The sequence below is a fragment of the Sinohyriopsis cumingii genome, chromosome 10 (genome assembly GCF_028554795.1).
Source record: "Sinohyriopsis cumingii isolate HCF-2022 chromosome 10, ASM2855479v2, whole genome shotgun sequence".
In the NCBI taxonomy this organism is placed as follows: domain Eukaryota; kingdom Metazoa; phylum Mollusca; class Bivalvia; order Unionida; family Unionidae; genus Sinohyriopsis; species Sinohyriopsis cumingii.
In genome coordinates this window covers 34151704-34167891 of record NC_142970.1, presented here as the reverse complement: position 1 = coordinate 34167891, position 16188 = coordinate 34151704, and the positions used below count along the sequence as shown (strand labels likewise).

At 36.4% G+C, this 16188-nt stretch overlaps 1 protein-coding gene across 4 annotated transcripts in view; it reads left to right on the top strand.

Moving 5' to 3' along the window:
- Window positions 1–16188, top strand: part of LOC149789856 (transcription initiation factor TFIID subunit 5-like) — a 227465-nt gene that overhangs the window by 30465 nt on the left and 180812 nt on the right. For 2 of the 4 annotated variants that reach the window (XM_089971839.1, XM_089971841.1), the window contains exon 2: window positions 5567–5679. Coding sequence is in view for 2 of the 4 variants with exons in the window: in XM_089971840.1 (XP_089827966.1) it covers window positions 110–247; window positions 5567–5679 (251 nt within the window). In the remaining 2 variants the exon portion in view is untranslated. Of the gene's footprint in view, window positions 1–36; window positions 248–5566; window positions 5680–16188 lie in introns of those variants that run through there. The other 2 variants (XM_089971840.1, XM_089971838.1) reach the window with 2 other exon arrangements.

The window sequence follows — 16188 nt, the reverse complement described above, 5'->3', positions numbered from 1 at the left end:
TCACATGTCAAAATACGAAACTATCCAATGAGACCTCAAAAGAAACCGGAACGTGTGAACTTTTCCGTTAAATCTTTCAGCATTTCTGAAACCAGTCACAACTTATAAAATGGCTGCTCAATATAGTCCTTCTGAATCAAAGAATTTGGCGGACCAGACTTCTTTAAATGATGCAAACAAGTCAGATCTCTCTGAAAAACAGACACTACTCGCAGTTCTTCAGTTCCTTCGCAAACATAATTTCAAGGTATCTTCATTGGTCTGTTCTTACTATTCACACGCAATCTTGCATTTCGAGTATTGTCCTCGACACTTTGTTTCGACGTACTTACGCTAGCTACCTGCGATATATTGGGTTATATGGAATATTGGTATTCAAAATTTTCGGTATTTTTATGCATAATGCCAGCTATTTTGTGCTTAGTATATATACTACAGAACCATGAGTTACTAGTTCTGCATTACCCGCTGATTTCGGAAAATGGGATTGCTAACGAGCATCTTGAACGGTGTATTATCGCGGTATTTAAAAACCGTTTTGCTGTTCCAGCATGGTGACAATTTGTAAAGTTTATGTGACTTCCCTCTATCGATTCCAAAGTGTAAATAAAACAGCATGTAGTGTCTGACCCAAATTTACGTACCATGGAGGAACAACTCTTTTAACATAGTATTTGCCTATACTATACAGGGATCGTCCTGGGCATCGCCAATGTCGCAAATTGCGATTTTTTTTCCTTATTGGCGACAGAAATATCCCATCTGGCGATTTATTTGGCGACAGACTTTTTGGTTATTTAATTTGTACATACAATCATAGATTTGGACTGGATAAATTAAAAGGGAGAACGAAAGGAAGCCACAAACTTGACTAAGCAATGCATTGGAATCTATCTGTTACACAAACGTTCCTTTGTTCGTATTGACAACCCCATCTTTACAGTACATTGTTACATTATAATCTGCTTATGCTGACATCTGGGCCGAGTACTGTATGCTGTGATACAGTCCATCATGTTACCGAACTATACCTACAACTGACCGACTTCTGAAGACGCGAATAGAACAGATACAATTAATTGAATGGCTAATCCTTCTGTTTTTTTTTTTACATATACCAATACAATAGTTTTGCTGAACCTTCATAGAAAACTGATAACCTTTGAAGTACCGACTATTGTGTATAAATACAAAAATAATTATTTATTTCTCAAAATACAGGAGTGAAAGAATCCCTAAATTGGGTGTGAATTTATGCTTATATATACAGTCCAATATTGCCAGGTGTTGACTCGTGTAAGTTTCATTCGTGGGAATGGAGATCCTATTTTGCTTGTCGAGAAAATGTATACAACATTCAGTGATCATTCTTGGGATTTAAAAAGCAATTCACTACAAGCTTTGTGAAGCTAGCCATAAGGGGGGGGGAACATTTAATTACGGAATGCATGCAATCGACGGTCGCATTATATGTCACTTATCTTACATTGCAATGTACAATCATAGGGTTTTATTATTATTAAAATGTCAACTAAAGTTGATAATGCTTTGGTTAGTCAGGAGTTGGCTGGCTTTGTGGCTTATGCTAGGGTTCAAGTTCTCAGGAATGGTATGGTGTATAGAGGTGTTAAGGACTTGATTCAGTTGGCAGTGCGATCCAGGGTAACGTACCCTTGCGCATCTGCGACTGCTGAGAGACTACTGGTGTCACCTGTCAGCACTGTAGACTGTGAACTTGGATTCAGTAAGATAAACCTCATAAAAACTGACATCAGAAATAAACTCTGCATCCCATCTCTCGAGAATTTAATGAGAATCTGCATGTACAGATGTGAAAAATTAGACTTTGAAACTGCATTCAACAAGTGGGCAGCCCTAAAATCGCGACGGATCTTCATGTAACACTTTGCTAATGCTTGTTGTAATTAAAGTATTAACTAACTCATCTTCTGTAATTTTCATTGCCTGTTACATTAATAGACTAAATTAACACTTGGAAAAATGTACACTACTTGTTCTGGTGACACTTTTTGAAAATTGGCGACAAAATATTGAGGTTTTCGATTTTTTTGGCGACAGCTTTTTAAAAGCCAGGACCATCCCTGCTATAGTAGAAGTCACATGTGTCATGCTCGTCCTACATTGTAAGACCTCGACGCTGATATTTATGTTTTGGGCATCTAGGTCTTACTGTCTAAGTAATGGTGCTGTTTAGCTTGTATTGATGTCGACTAACTTTATAATGAAGGTCAGTTTTCAGGAATATCTTGCACAAGTGGCAGCCAATAATGATGCTTTTCTACAAATTAAGGTCATAATGTTTTAACTTTTAGTCAGGCTTAACTTAGTCTGATGTATCTTTTCTAATAAGTTCAAATTCTCGCAAAAGAAATGGACATGTTTTAAAGTTTCGTTGGCCTACATTTAATTTTACTGAAATGCGGTGGAAGCTGGGAATGCTGAAATTGGTTTCAATTGAAGTATGCTTCTTTAAAGAAACGAATAAAAAGATATTAATATTGAAGAAAGTGTTTAGATAGCTTTGTTTTGTTCAAGATTCTTATAATCCTTTTAAACCTATTTGGCTTTCGATATTCTTATACAGACAGGCTATAAATGTAATTTAGATCTTGAAATGTAATTGTCTCAACATCAAAGTCTTTTAGAAGCTGACTTATTCTTTTCATACATTAACAGTCCCATATCTCTGCCAACTACAATCAGTGATTGTAGGCAACAACACAGCAATAGAGGGAGAGTCATCTTGTCTGTTTAATGGATTGCAAGTGTTTATTATTTGATTCAAGATTTATAGCATTCCCTTTTTGTTTCATAGACGTTAATCTAAGCAGTCACTTTCTCAGGGTTGGTGCTGGCTTTAAAGAAGTTGTTGCCCCAAAAAATCCTCAGATCTTAGGACTAAGCTGTAACAATAGGTGGGAAATCACAAAATTTAACACCTGTGCCGATTCAAGATGCTGGGTCTTCTCTCTGATTATGGTAACTATGCATAAGAGATTAACTCTAGCCTGGGGCATTGTTTAGATATCACAACATGGCTTGTAAAAATACCTTAGTTTACACATGATTTACTAACTGGGGCTGAACAAACGTGGCATTTGTCCATAAAAGTGAGTTAGAATTTTGTCAATCCAAGGAAGCTCTTATTCAAAGCACTAAGCTAGGCATCACACACTTCTTACACTTTGCTACTGTCCCATCCAAACCATCAGTTCTATCAACTTTAGAAATCTCCTAAATCTCATTACAATCATCATTAGTTTGCCAGTGCATATTCCACTTCACTCAGAAATGAATATAATGAAAGCTAAAGTTGTTTATTTGATGTACTGTTATCAGTGTCCACATGTACATCTCTGGGTCTTTCTGCCTCTGAATTCAAGCACTATAAATATGAGTATGTTTTGCCACCTAGCTGCCAGTCAAAGTCTTTGATCATGCTGCCAGCTAATGCAGCATGTTCGTTTGATGTACTCTTATAATGGTGACATGTATGGGGGGGGTGCTTTCAGCCGCTAAATTCTGTCATTGTAAATATCAGCACAGCTAAATGAGTAACACTTTTCCAACACAGCATGTGGCTTAAGCATGACTGGCAAGCCTTTGAATTTTGCTGCCCAACTATTACATGCGTACGGAGGGCTCCCGCTTAATTTATTTTCTGCGTCCCCAATAAAAAAAATTATGTTCATATATGCATGATTAAGCTTTCCAAGACCTCTGGAAATATTCTTTTAGATACATGTGGCTTTCTCTGAAATGTGAGATAACGTTGCATCTGTTCAAGCCATGATTTGTATGAGAGTCACAATATATTGAAAACTAACTTCACATTACTTTTTGAATGCTTTATTTAATGTTTTAGATTGAATACAATGAAATTTACCATCAACTGACCTTTTGGTTTACATTTACAGCATGAGACTAACTTATTTTGAGCAGATTAGTATTTGAATGATAGTATTTCCCATTTACTCACTTAGTATTGAAAGAGCTAAGCAAGTTTATGCATATTCATGAAAAAATGAGAAAATCTTTGCTCAAGCTCAGACAGCTGCTTAAATCAATTAGACAAAGTTGTCAGACAGTTGCAAATTATTTGGGGTAGTTTATTTTTTTTATATTTTTCACTGCTTAGTTGGCCTAGCAGTTAGGATATTTGCCACAGATGCGGGAAGGCATGGGTTTGAACCCTGGCTGAGTCATACCAACGACTTGTAAAAATGGTAGTAACAGCTAGCTGCATGGTAAGCGCTCAGCATTAACACATTAACCACAGGAGGTTTTTGTCGTTTTCGCCTGAAATTCAAGTAGGAAACACATTTTGAAAGCTATTTCTGAAATAATGCTAAGAAAGCAGCTTCAGGTGATTTTCCAATAACATAATACCTAGTTGTGTTAGAATATCGTTTGTCATTGGCTCTTTGGCTAGTCCAGGAGCGGAAGGGCAAAAGTTGGAATTCTTTTTTTTTTTGCTTAACGGACCTTTTTATTTTCGTATCAAGACCACTCTTTATTTCAGATGCCCATCTTATCCTACTTTTTGCAAAGGTTCCTCTGTCTGTTTGCAGTTCATACTGGCCTGCCTTGAATATGAGACCAAAGAGTCTAAAATCTGAACACAAAATTGATTCTGACCACTGGCAAATTTCAGGTGGAAAAAAATCGGGTCCAAAAATGAGGTTTTTCCCACTGTATTTTGTAGTGCAACTTGAATTTCCAGATTATTTAATATCATTGTAGAGCTACATCTGTATACCTTTCTTTAATACCACCCACTTTATTGTATTTTACATGACCTTGATGCTGTACTCGTCACCAGGGGTTAATGTGTTAAGATGTTAGTGTTAGGACTGGTCAGTCTGGTGTCAGGATAATGCAGCTGGGTGGGGTGTGATGCTTCATGTCTTCGTCATGATGCCTCAGTGCTAGACATCACTATAAACTGCCATACTGCATACGTTATAGTGATATGACAAAAAAAATTGTTAAAGTTACATTAAAAATCCAAAACACACACACACACACGTTTTTCAATTATTTTCTGAGGGCATGTATACAGTTATAATGTATATTCAAGACATTGTGCGAGGTTTTAGTAAATTCAGTGACATTTTTTTTTTCTTCCCCCAAGTTATATGTTCTTGATCCAATATGCAAAGAATTTGCCATTTACCATATATTAATAAATTACAGATTGTATGGCTTAAACAAAATGTAACAGTAATGAACATTATTTGATTTTCTTCTTCATTGAATGAGTTGCTCTAAAGGTTAGTTATTGAAAATGTATGTATTTGTTCTGTTGCCTTTCTGATTACAGTTTTCACATTTATGAAAGTAATAAACTCCATTTAGACAATTACATTTCTAACATTAACTCACCATAATATGAAGTGCAAATTTTATTATGATTGGATACGACAAATAAGTGGACCAGGAATTCCAGTGGTTGTTCAAACATAAACCTTTATTGGTGCCGGTTATTGCTATCTTTTATAAGTATATCTTGATTTGAACTGGTTCAAAATTCATCTTTTTGCAGGAGACAGAAGGGTTACTGAAGAAAGAATCGGGTATTACAGATGATGATGTGAAAACAGACATTGCTCATCCCTCAGCGTCTGAGGTGTCTCATGCATTAGCAGCATACAAAAGGTACCAATAATGGTTTTCAAATTGTACAATACATATTTTTATTTTCAGATTGCCCATTTTATACTATGGTCATGATGGCAAATGTTATGTGCATTATCATGAAATGTGTAGCTCAAAATTGGGTTACATGCATTCACTAAAAACAAATCTGTATATACCACTCCCTTTGTAATTTGCACCCTGATGACTTACAAACCCACTTATAACACCGGGCCAAGCGTGGGTCTCACTTTTAAAACTGAAAATTACCACATAAAATTGACCTACCATATATACTTGTGTATAAGCTGAATAATTTAGGAAAAAATAAAAGCCTGGAAGAAAGGAGGTCAGCTTATCAGTGGGCCAATGTCTTAACTTGGCAGATTTTAGGTCTTTTTGTTGACTACTGTAATGGCTGTAAATCTTGGGACATGAAACAATAACTTTTTCCATGTCCTAAGACAGGCATGTAAAAAAAAAGAGTAACTTTCGATGACTCGACAATTATGAAACTGTTATAAAGTACTATGATTGATTTTGTTATTATTTTGCATGTGCATACTTTCTGATTTCGCCAACATGAAGTTAAGTAAAGGTAAATACAGACTTCATAATTCGTGGGCTGGTTGAGTTTACCAGGGAGACCATGCTGAACTATAATGTACTGTACTTACACAGTGCAAGCACGCATAGCGCCACTTAAATCCTTACTTATTCCCAAACATATTAGATGCAGATTTTACTTTATTCATTGTTTTGACCCGATTGTATTCTTTCTGATGACATTTCAGTTAATCCTTAATCAGGGATGGTCCTGGCGTTTAAAAAGCCGTCGCAAAAAAAATCGCCAACCTCAATATTTTGTCGCCAATTTTCAAAAAGTGTCGCCAAAACAAGTTGTGTACATTTTTCCAAGTGTTAATTTAGTCTATTAATGTAACAGGCAATGAAAATTACAAAAGATGGGTTAGTTAATACTTTAATTACAAGAAGCATTAACAAAATGTTATAAAGTGTTACATGAAGATCCATCGCGATTTTAGGGCTGCCCACTTGTTGAATGCAGTTTCAAAGTCTAATTTTTCACATCTGTACATGCTGATTCTCATTAAATTCTCGAGAGATGAGATGCAGAGCTTATTTCTGATGGCAGTTTTTATGAGGTTCATCGTACAGAATCCACGTTCACAGTCTACAGTGCTGACAGGTGACACTAGTAGTCTCTCAGCAGCCCCCCCCCCCCCCCCGGCTAGCTTCACAAAGCTTGTAGCGAATTGCTTCCTAACTCCCAAGAATGATCACTGAATGCTGTATAAATTTTCTCGACAAGAAAAATAGGATCTCCATTCCCACGAATGAAATGTACACGAGTCAACACCTGGCAATACTGGACCGTATATATAAGCATAAATTCACACCCAATTTAGGGATTCTTTCACTCCTGTATTTTGAGAAATAAATAATTATTATTAATTATGCAAAACTGTGTAGTTTTTTTTGTTATTTCTTGTTGCGGAGTTTAAGTCTCTGCAGCCGTAACACGGGACTGATGGCAAAAGGAAAAGATCAATGAGTAAAATGCTGCACTGGCGACAGATGTAATTGTGATTGAGATTTTTTCCATTTGCTTTGTATTTATACACAGTAGTCGGTACTTCAAAGGTTATCAGTTTTCTTTGAAGGTTCAACAAAACTATTGTATTGGTATATGTATAAAAAAAACAGAAGGATTAGCCATACAGTTAATTGTATCTGTTCTATTCGCGTCTTCAGAAGTCGGTCAGTTGTAGGTATAGTGCGGTAGCATGATTGACTGTATCGCAGCATACAGTCCTCAGCCCAGATGTCAGCATAAGCAGATTATAATGTAACAATGCACTGTAAAGATGGGGTTGCCAGTAAGAACAAAGGATCGTTTGTGTAACAGATTGATTCCAATGCATTGCTTAGTCAAGTTTGTGGCTTCCTTTCGTTGTGCCTTTTAATTTATCCAGTCCAAATCCATGATTGTATGTACAAATTAAATAACCAAAAAGTATGTTGCCAAAAAAATCGCCAGATGGGATATTTTTGTCGCCAATAAGGAAAAAAATCGCAATTTGCGACATTGGTGAAGCCCAGGACGATCCCTGCTTAATAGCTGTTTCATTTACGTTGAATCACATGCTCATGAGTGACTCATTTTCATTGATATAAGCGATCCTACAAATTGAAGTAATATTTTTGAAAATGGTACGCATGTTTAATTGTACAAGGCACATAACCATCATAATTTACATGTTCACAAAGAGTGGTAATAATAAAGGCTAAAAATTTTATATAGTTCAACTAAGACAAGACATAATGTAATAATCGGGAGTTCTCTGCAAAAGTTGGAAGATATTATGAAATTGGGAGGTAGGTGTGGAGCGACCCCAAAAATTGGTAGCTTTTGTTTCCTCCCAGAATGAAAGTTGACAGGTATGGTGTAAGGTCACTTACATCAAAGCAAGCTACAACTAAGCTTTTACGGTATTAGCATCGAACTGTATTGTTTGTTTGTTGTGTTGTCTTACTGGGCTTACATTTAAACGAGTTAGGTATATACAGTTTCTGAGCAAAGATAAAATGTAATTACCAATGCACTGATATAAAAAGTCCAATGCAGTAATGCATAAACAAACAATAATCGAGTAAAAAGGGAGAGGTAGTGTTACAGCAACTCGCAATTTCTAAATTCTTGTCATCGTTCGATCAAATTATTTGCAAATCTAAATTAGGCAGAAACAATAAGAAAACAGAAAATTAAATAAATTACTTTTCAAACAAGCTTATACCATTTCTTTTTAATAATCATGCATGCCAGCCTCGATAATTATACATGTAATTTTTTTAATATAACTTTGCCTGAGTAAATGCATTTAGAACTTACCTTGTGCATCTTGAGATGTCTCGGAGTTGTAGGTCGGCTTATATGTGGGTCATGCGGTTTTTAGTGTTTATACCAGTTCATTTTGGGGGTCAGCTTATACGCAAACGAGCTTATACGTGAGTATATACGGTATTTGTTGAACTTCAAGAAAATTACAATCACAATTGGTAACTGAAATTTTGATATATCGCTTGTTTTATCATTGTAAATGGTAGATATGACCTGGAAATTTTAGTCAATATTATGAAATTTTCAGCATTTTAAAAGAAGTCGTAAATGTTTTTTACATTTCATTTCCAAAAAGCATTTTTAGTATACCATAACAATACATGTATTCAGTGAAATTTTGATCAGTCATCAGTGAAAATGTCATGCCTACTGGAGGCAGTACTTTAATAAATAAAAACCAGTTAAATAAGTTTTCTTTTCAAGTGAAATTTCTTTTTTAGTTCTGCTACTTAGTTAGGTTTAAATGTAATAATCATCAGTGGAATGTGTTTTGGTATCTGACGCAGAAGTATTTGTTGTATTGTTGCATTGAATCAAAAGCTGAGCTTGTATCAAATAAAAGATATAGAATAAAAGAAAAGTTAGAAGGCATGCAAATCCTACATAAATGTGATCAAAGAAAGTAAGACAACTAAGCAAAATGAATACTTCATAAAATAAAGAGATTTGTTTCACAGATACGGATCATTGTAAAGAAATGAGTTTTGGAAAAATCCTGAATTGGCACTTAGAGATATTCTCAGGGATGAGATGTTTCCTGAAATGAAATTACAGCATCAGTAATTCACTAACTGAGAAGTATAAAACTTCAATCTCTTTGTAGATGATTGTTACACAGAATAAATGTCGCTAGTTTTTTAAAAGAAAAAGATTCTTATTTTGTGGTGTATCAACAAGTACTTAGTTCGGGGGCCCCGAGTGGTCTAAAGCGCTCTTCGTTACGGATCACTGCCATCTCACCTCTGTCTGCGGCGGTTCGAGTCTAAGATTCAGCCAATGTGGGCATGTGAGAAAGCTTGCCAGTAGCTTCTCGTGGGTCGGTGGTTCTTTCTGGGGTTTTCCGGGTTCTTCCTCCACCATTAATACTGGCCGCCATGTATAGCCTATCGTGCTGAAAAATGGCGTTAAACCCCACAACAACAACAACAACAACAAGTACTTAGTTCCTTGAAGTGAACTTGCAGTCTTCCTACTTCAGATTCCACTATAACATAATAAGCAGGGAACCAGGCCAATCAACAACAGAATCGAGTGATGTAATACACAAATATTATTGTGTACATTTGAAGGTTCTTGAAACTAGCTAGAATAATGTTAACGATCTTTCAGGTGTTTGGCATCTTTGAAAGTAAATGTAATTCATACATTGTAATGTATATTTAATGTAATTATTTGTTTGTTAGTTTTAAATTTTTAAAAAATTTCTATTGCATGCTATTGTAATGTAACTTTGTTTACTGGATTTGATATTGCCTAGAATAGAGTTCTGTTCTGACAGATTTTTAAAAATATTTTTGATGTTAACAACTTATAATAGAGACATTGTATCTAATGCTGACCTAGTTCCTGACCCTGTTTCAAAAAACTCCTTTGGCTGGTGATTTATTGATTAATACGACTTATCACAAGATCTTGAATGACTTCTATTGGCCAAACATCAAAAGTTATGTTTGTAAATACTGCAGATCTTATCATACTTGTCAAATGGTTGGAAAACCCAAACAGAAGATACCTAAGGATCATTTGCAACCTATTCCAGAATTTGACGAACCATTTAGCAAAATAATGGTAGATTGTGTTGGTCCTTTACCTAACTCCAAATCAGGTAACCAATACTTGTTGACCCATAATGTATTCATCAACAAGGTTTCCATAAGCAAAGCTTTGATAAAGTTTTTTTTTTACTCAGTTTGGCCTTCCCATATCTGTCCAGTCTGATCAAGGGTCAGATTTTATGTCTGGAATTTTCCAGCAAGTTAAGCGAAGGAATGTAATTGGAGTAACAAATCTTCAGAATCCTGAAATTATGAATAATCTGGACCAGAAACTTTCACATTTGCAATAAAAAGAAAGGAATGAACTTAAACAGTTATTACTTGAATATGAGCACTTATTTCCAGATGTTCCTACAAGAACGAACAAAATTTTTCATGACACTGAAATTGTAAATTCCACACCCATGAAACAGCATCCATACCAGATGAACCTTCTTAAACAGTATTTGCTGGAGAATGATTTCATAGAGCCCAGTAAAAGTGACTGGCGTTCACCATGTATCCTTGTTCTGAAACCAGATAAAACTTTCCGTATGTGCACTGATTATAGGAAGGTGAACAGTGTGAGTAAAACAGATTCATTTCCATCACTAAGAATTGATGACTGCATTAACCATATAGGAAATGCAAAGTATGTCACCAAATTTCACATTCTGAAAGGATTTTGGCAAATTCCGATGGAAAGAGCAAAGGAAATTTTGGCATTCGTGTCTCCAGATAGACTTTGTCAATATAAACTGATGCCGTTTGGGATGAAAGGTTTGCCAGGTACTTTTCTACATCTAATGAATATCATTACCTCTGGTCTTGATAATTGTGATGCTTACATTGATGATGTCATCATCTACAATGACACCTGGAAAGAACATTTAAAAACAATTCGGAAATTCTTTGACAGACTCCCTGATGCAAGTTTGACAATTTATTTAAAAGTAAGTTTTTCCATGATTGTGTAATATTTCTATGACATATCGTAGGACATGGACAAGTTAAACCTATAGATGCTAAGGTCAAGGCTATCTCTGAATTCCCTGTGCCTGTTTGCAAAAAGCAACTGGTGCGATTTTTAGGTATGGCTGGATACTATCAGAAATTTGTTCCAATTTTTCCATAATTGCTGAACCCCTGACAAATGTGTTGAACAAGAAAACCAAGTTTTATTTCTTTGAACAATGTCGGGAGGCGTTTGATAAGTTAAAAGCCATACTTAAGAGTGGACCAGTTCTTACAGCTCCAAATTTCAGCCTTTCATTTAAATTGTCTGTTGATGTTGGGGATGGAACAGTATTGATTCAAGAAGATAAAAATGGTGTTGATCATCCAGTTTGCTAATTTTGCAAGACATTTAATAAACACCAAAGAAATTATTCAACAATCAAGAAGTAATGTTTGGGTTTGATAATGGCATTACAACATTTTAAAGTTTACATTAGTTCAGCTCCATCTTCGATTATTGTGTTTAGTGAACACAACACTTTTTTCCTGTTACTTTTTGTAAGAACCTAGACTCATAACAATATATTAACCAAAAACTTCATTAGAAAAGCACCATATTGACAGTTATTTTGTCAAAGTCATTATAAAATGAGTATTCAGCCATTAAACAGCTCAGTCTCTTCGATTTCCCATCCCTCCTCCTGTGCAATTTTGTCAAGCATGGATGGCATAGCTTCTTACTGGTATTTTTTGGAGGTCCCATGGTTACTTGAGCCTACAATTATAGTACATTATATGCTTTTGGACCCCATTGTGCAGAAGTTATGGAGGGAGAGGTGTATCTTCAGGCTTCAGTTGAGGTGTGGCATTCTTACATAAAACTTCGGGTGCATTCCATTAATGTTTTCAACCTGTAACAGTCAGTTAACCAACCCACCCATAAACATGGTCACATTTTAGACTGGAGTCTTCATAGACCTGATGATAACATTCTACGGTCCTTCCTGGTATCCCATGACCTTGCATCAGATCACCTCTGCATTAAATGCCATCTTGACATATCAGTCCCTAACCCTCCACCTTTATCTGCTACTAAGAGAAACCTCTGTATGATAAATAGAACCAAACTAATGCACGACATCCAAGCTAACTTAACAACTTGCTTACCTCCTACCGCAGAACAACTCGATAACTGCCTGCATTCATTGCTTGACAAACATGCACCAGCTACCAAGTGCAGAGTATCAATTCAAAAGTGTTCTTCATGTTATAGCAGCATTAGAGACCAGCTTCGCACTGCTAAAAGAGACCACCATAAAGCTGAGAGGTTTTGGCTTTCCACCAGACTCACTATTCATAAGCAAATCTATGAAGCCGCTAAGATGAATGTCACAAATATAGTCCATGCAGCAAAATCAGCCCATTACACTACTAAGATCATGGAAAGTTCCAGCTACAAAGAGCTCTTCGAGATTATTAAGAAGCTAATGTCAAGGAATAAATCTACACCACTTCCAACTACCTTCTCTCCAGTCGACCTTCTGGACATGTTTGCAAATTTCTTCCGTGACAAAGTACAAACCATTAGAGATAAGCTTGACACCACAATTTCAATTGACTCGTCACCATACAATTGGGATACAGAATTTGAGTGGCAACCATTAGCAGCATTTGAACCTGTCTCTATGGATTTCGTACATACAATCATGATGAAGAGTTCACCAAAGTCATGTGAACTTGATCCAATTCCATCATCACTGCTGCTTGACTGCTTAGATCCAGTATTGCCTTCACTAACTGATGTTATTAATACCTCTCTCTCTTCTGGGGAGATCCCATCATTTTTCAAGACTGCCTTTGTAAAGCCTCTGCTGAAGAAACCAACACTAGACCATAACGATTTAAAGAACTACCACCCTGTTTCTAATCTCCCATTCATATCAAAAATCTTAGAAAAGGTTGTTCTATCCCAGCTTGTATCTCATCTGAATTCAAACAGTCATTTTAGCAATGTACAATCTGCATATCGCCCTTGCCACAGTACTGAAACTAATCTTCTAAAAGTAGTTAATGACATTCTATCTGCTTTGGATAGTGGAAAGATTACAGTCCTCATCGTCCTTGATTTGTCTGCAGCATTTGACACAATAGACCATGATATATTACTTCACTGTCTCCAGCATGTATTTGGCATTCATGATACAGCCTTACTGTGGTTAAGGTCCTACATGGTCAACAGGACACAAATTGTATCTGCAAATGGAATACACTCCAGCCCAGTTGATCTATGTTGTGGTGTTCGACAGGGGTGTGTTCTTGGACCTGTTCTCTTCATTCTGCACACTCAGTTGCTCTCAAGTGTCATAGATCATCATCCACTGTCTCACCAATTGTATGCTGATGACACCCAAATATACAAATCTAGCCACCCAACTGAAGTTGATGCTAACATCTAAGGTGTAGAGAGGTGCATTTCAGATGTGAAATCATGGATGACATGTAACAAGCTGCAGATGAATGATGATAAAACTGAGGCCATTCTGATCACAACACAAAAACTTTCTTATTCACATCCTTTACCTCAAACAATAAATATCAGCAACATCAACATTAATTTCACACAATCACTACGAAACCTTAGTGTTACTCTGGACAGTAATCTCACACTGCACCAACATCTCATGAACATATGCAAGGCTGCATATTTTGATCTGAGACACATCAGCTCAGTTCGCAAATATTTTTCAGTTGATGCCACTAAAACACTTGTATGTTCATTAGTACTTTCAAGACTGGACTATTGTAACTCATTTCTGTCTGGTTCATCTCAATATCTGCTCCAGAAACTTCAAAAAGTTCAAAACACAGCTGCTCAGATCATACTTAGAGTACCACGATCAGAGCACACCTCCCAGCTGCTCTGTACCCTACACTGGCTGTCCATTCGATCCAGAATCAAGCACAGAATTTGTTCTCTGTGCTACTTTTCACTGCCGGACTCTAGTCCAACATACGTATCTGACCTCACCCATGTGTACACACCAGCAAGATACTTACGCTTCTCTTCTGACAATCGTATATTCATTATTCCCACTAAAAAAACAAAGTCATATGGACAGCATTTTTTTGCATACCAGGGCCCAGCAAAGTGAAATGAATGGCCCACTGAACTTAGACACAAAGACAAAGTGATCACATTCAAGAGTGCTCTCAAAACTCACTTATTTCGACTTGAAGAACAAACTTAAAGATGTAATAATGTTTCCTACCTTAAATATTCTCAGCATGTTTTTTAATGTTTACTAATTTCATGGTGTTTGTTTTTGTATTCATATCATTATATGTTTTTTATGTTATAGGTGTTGTCTAACGTTGTAAAGCGCTTAGAGCTTCTAAACATTAGGCGCTATACAAAGCCCTCATTATTATTATTATTATTATTACATGGCAGTTTCCTGCTTTAGTCAGCACCAGTATGTATGGAAGTATATGAACAAGCCATTCCAAACAGCCACTGTTTTATACTAGCTTCAATGTTATTTTTGGTACAGAGGTTTCAATAGATGCAGTAACCACTGATGAAAATGTTCCTTGTTAGTATAACAAAGATACACCACTCCCTCAATAACTTGCATGCCCAGATAAGTCACATTATGGTCCCCATTAGTTTAATAGCAGCAATTACTTATCCTGTTGCTATTGCTTTGCTAGTCTGTTTTCATGCTGAAAATATACCATCCATGTGATGTGAATACATCCTTCCAGAATGGAAAAAAAGTCATTTTTACCTTTTTGCACACCACTCTGTTGCATGGTCATGTGCAGAAGGTAGATGTACCTATATATCATTCTTTTCATGGATGCCATGATGTATAGAAGTCTGAAGTCATTGTGAACGAGAAATTATGCCTATGGGCAACTTATATACTGCAGTTAGTGGTATCTCTTTCTCTGCAGTGTTTAATAATTCTCAGTGTTACTACTGTCCATTCATTTCTAAAAACTGTATTGTAGCTTTTTGTTTTCCCCCTTAAAACCTCATTCTTTGCAGGAATTTGGAAGCTACCTTGTGTTCTCTACCCGTGGTGGTTGAAACTTTTACCAAAAGTATTAACTGAATAGTATGGGTAAGTCCCTATGTTCTGGGAACAATAACAGGCCCTGCTCAAATGCTGAGGACATAATTTCCTCCATTTGTATTTTCTTCTCGATAAAATAGTTATAACTTCCTACAACACTCATGTTAACATTCATGTATTTGCATAAACAAATAATCAGAACTGGAATATCTTGTTTCTTTCAGTAAATAAGGAAATACTTCAAAGATAATTTACATCATTTGTTTATTTGTGCATAGTGAAGTCTTGTGACAACAAAAAAAAAAGTCAGCAAAACAGTCTGTGGGACAGTGTGGCCACAAAATGGCCTCATGGGATACACACACACACACACACACACACACACACAGACTGCATCAAGTGCTCCAGCTCCACTTGGAAAAACCATTGCACCATTTGTGGTTTGTGGTCTTCCAGCACCTGGAATCTAGTAAATTCCAGGCTTACCTATCAAAGATCGAAGAACATTCCCTCTTCTTAATCCTGTTTTTTTTCTGGCTTTTCTTCCAGATCTCACAGGAAAAAAATCTTCAGCGGCTGTTGAATCCCCACCAGAATGAGGGTCTTGATGGTTGAGAAGCCGTTCAACTCCTCTCTAGTAGGGAGATCACGGAAAGTTCTCACTTCTCTAACAGCGTTCACACTTCAGGTAGTATGTTGCTCCTTCCTGATGGGGAGGTAGAGCACTGTGACTGCAGGTTGTGCCCTACCATTGAGGCGGTAGAGCACTGCAATAGTGGTTTGTGCCCTCCCTCTAAGGAGGTTGAGCACTGCAACA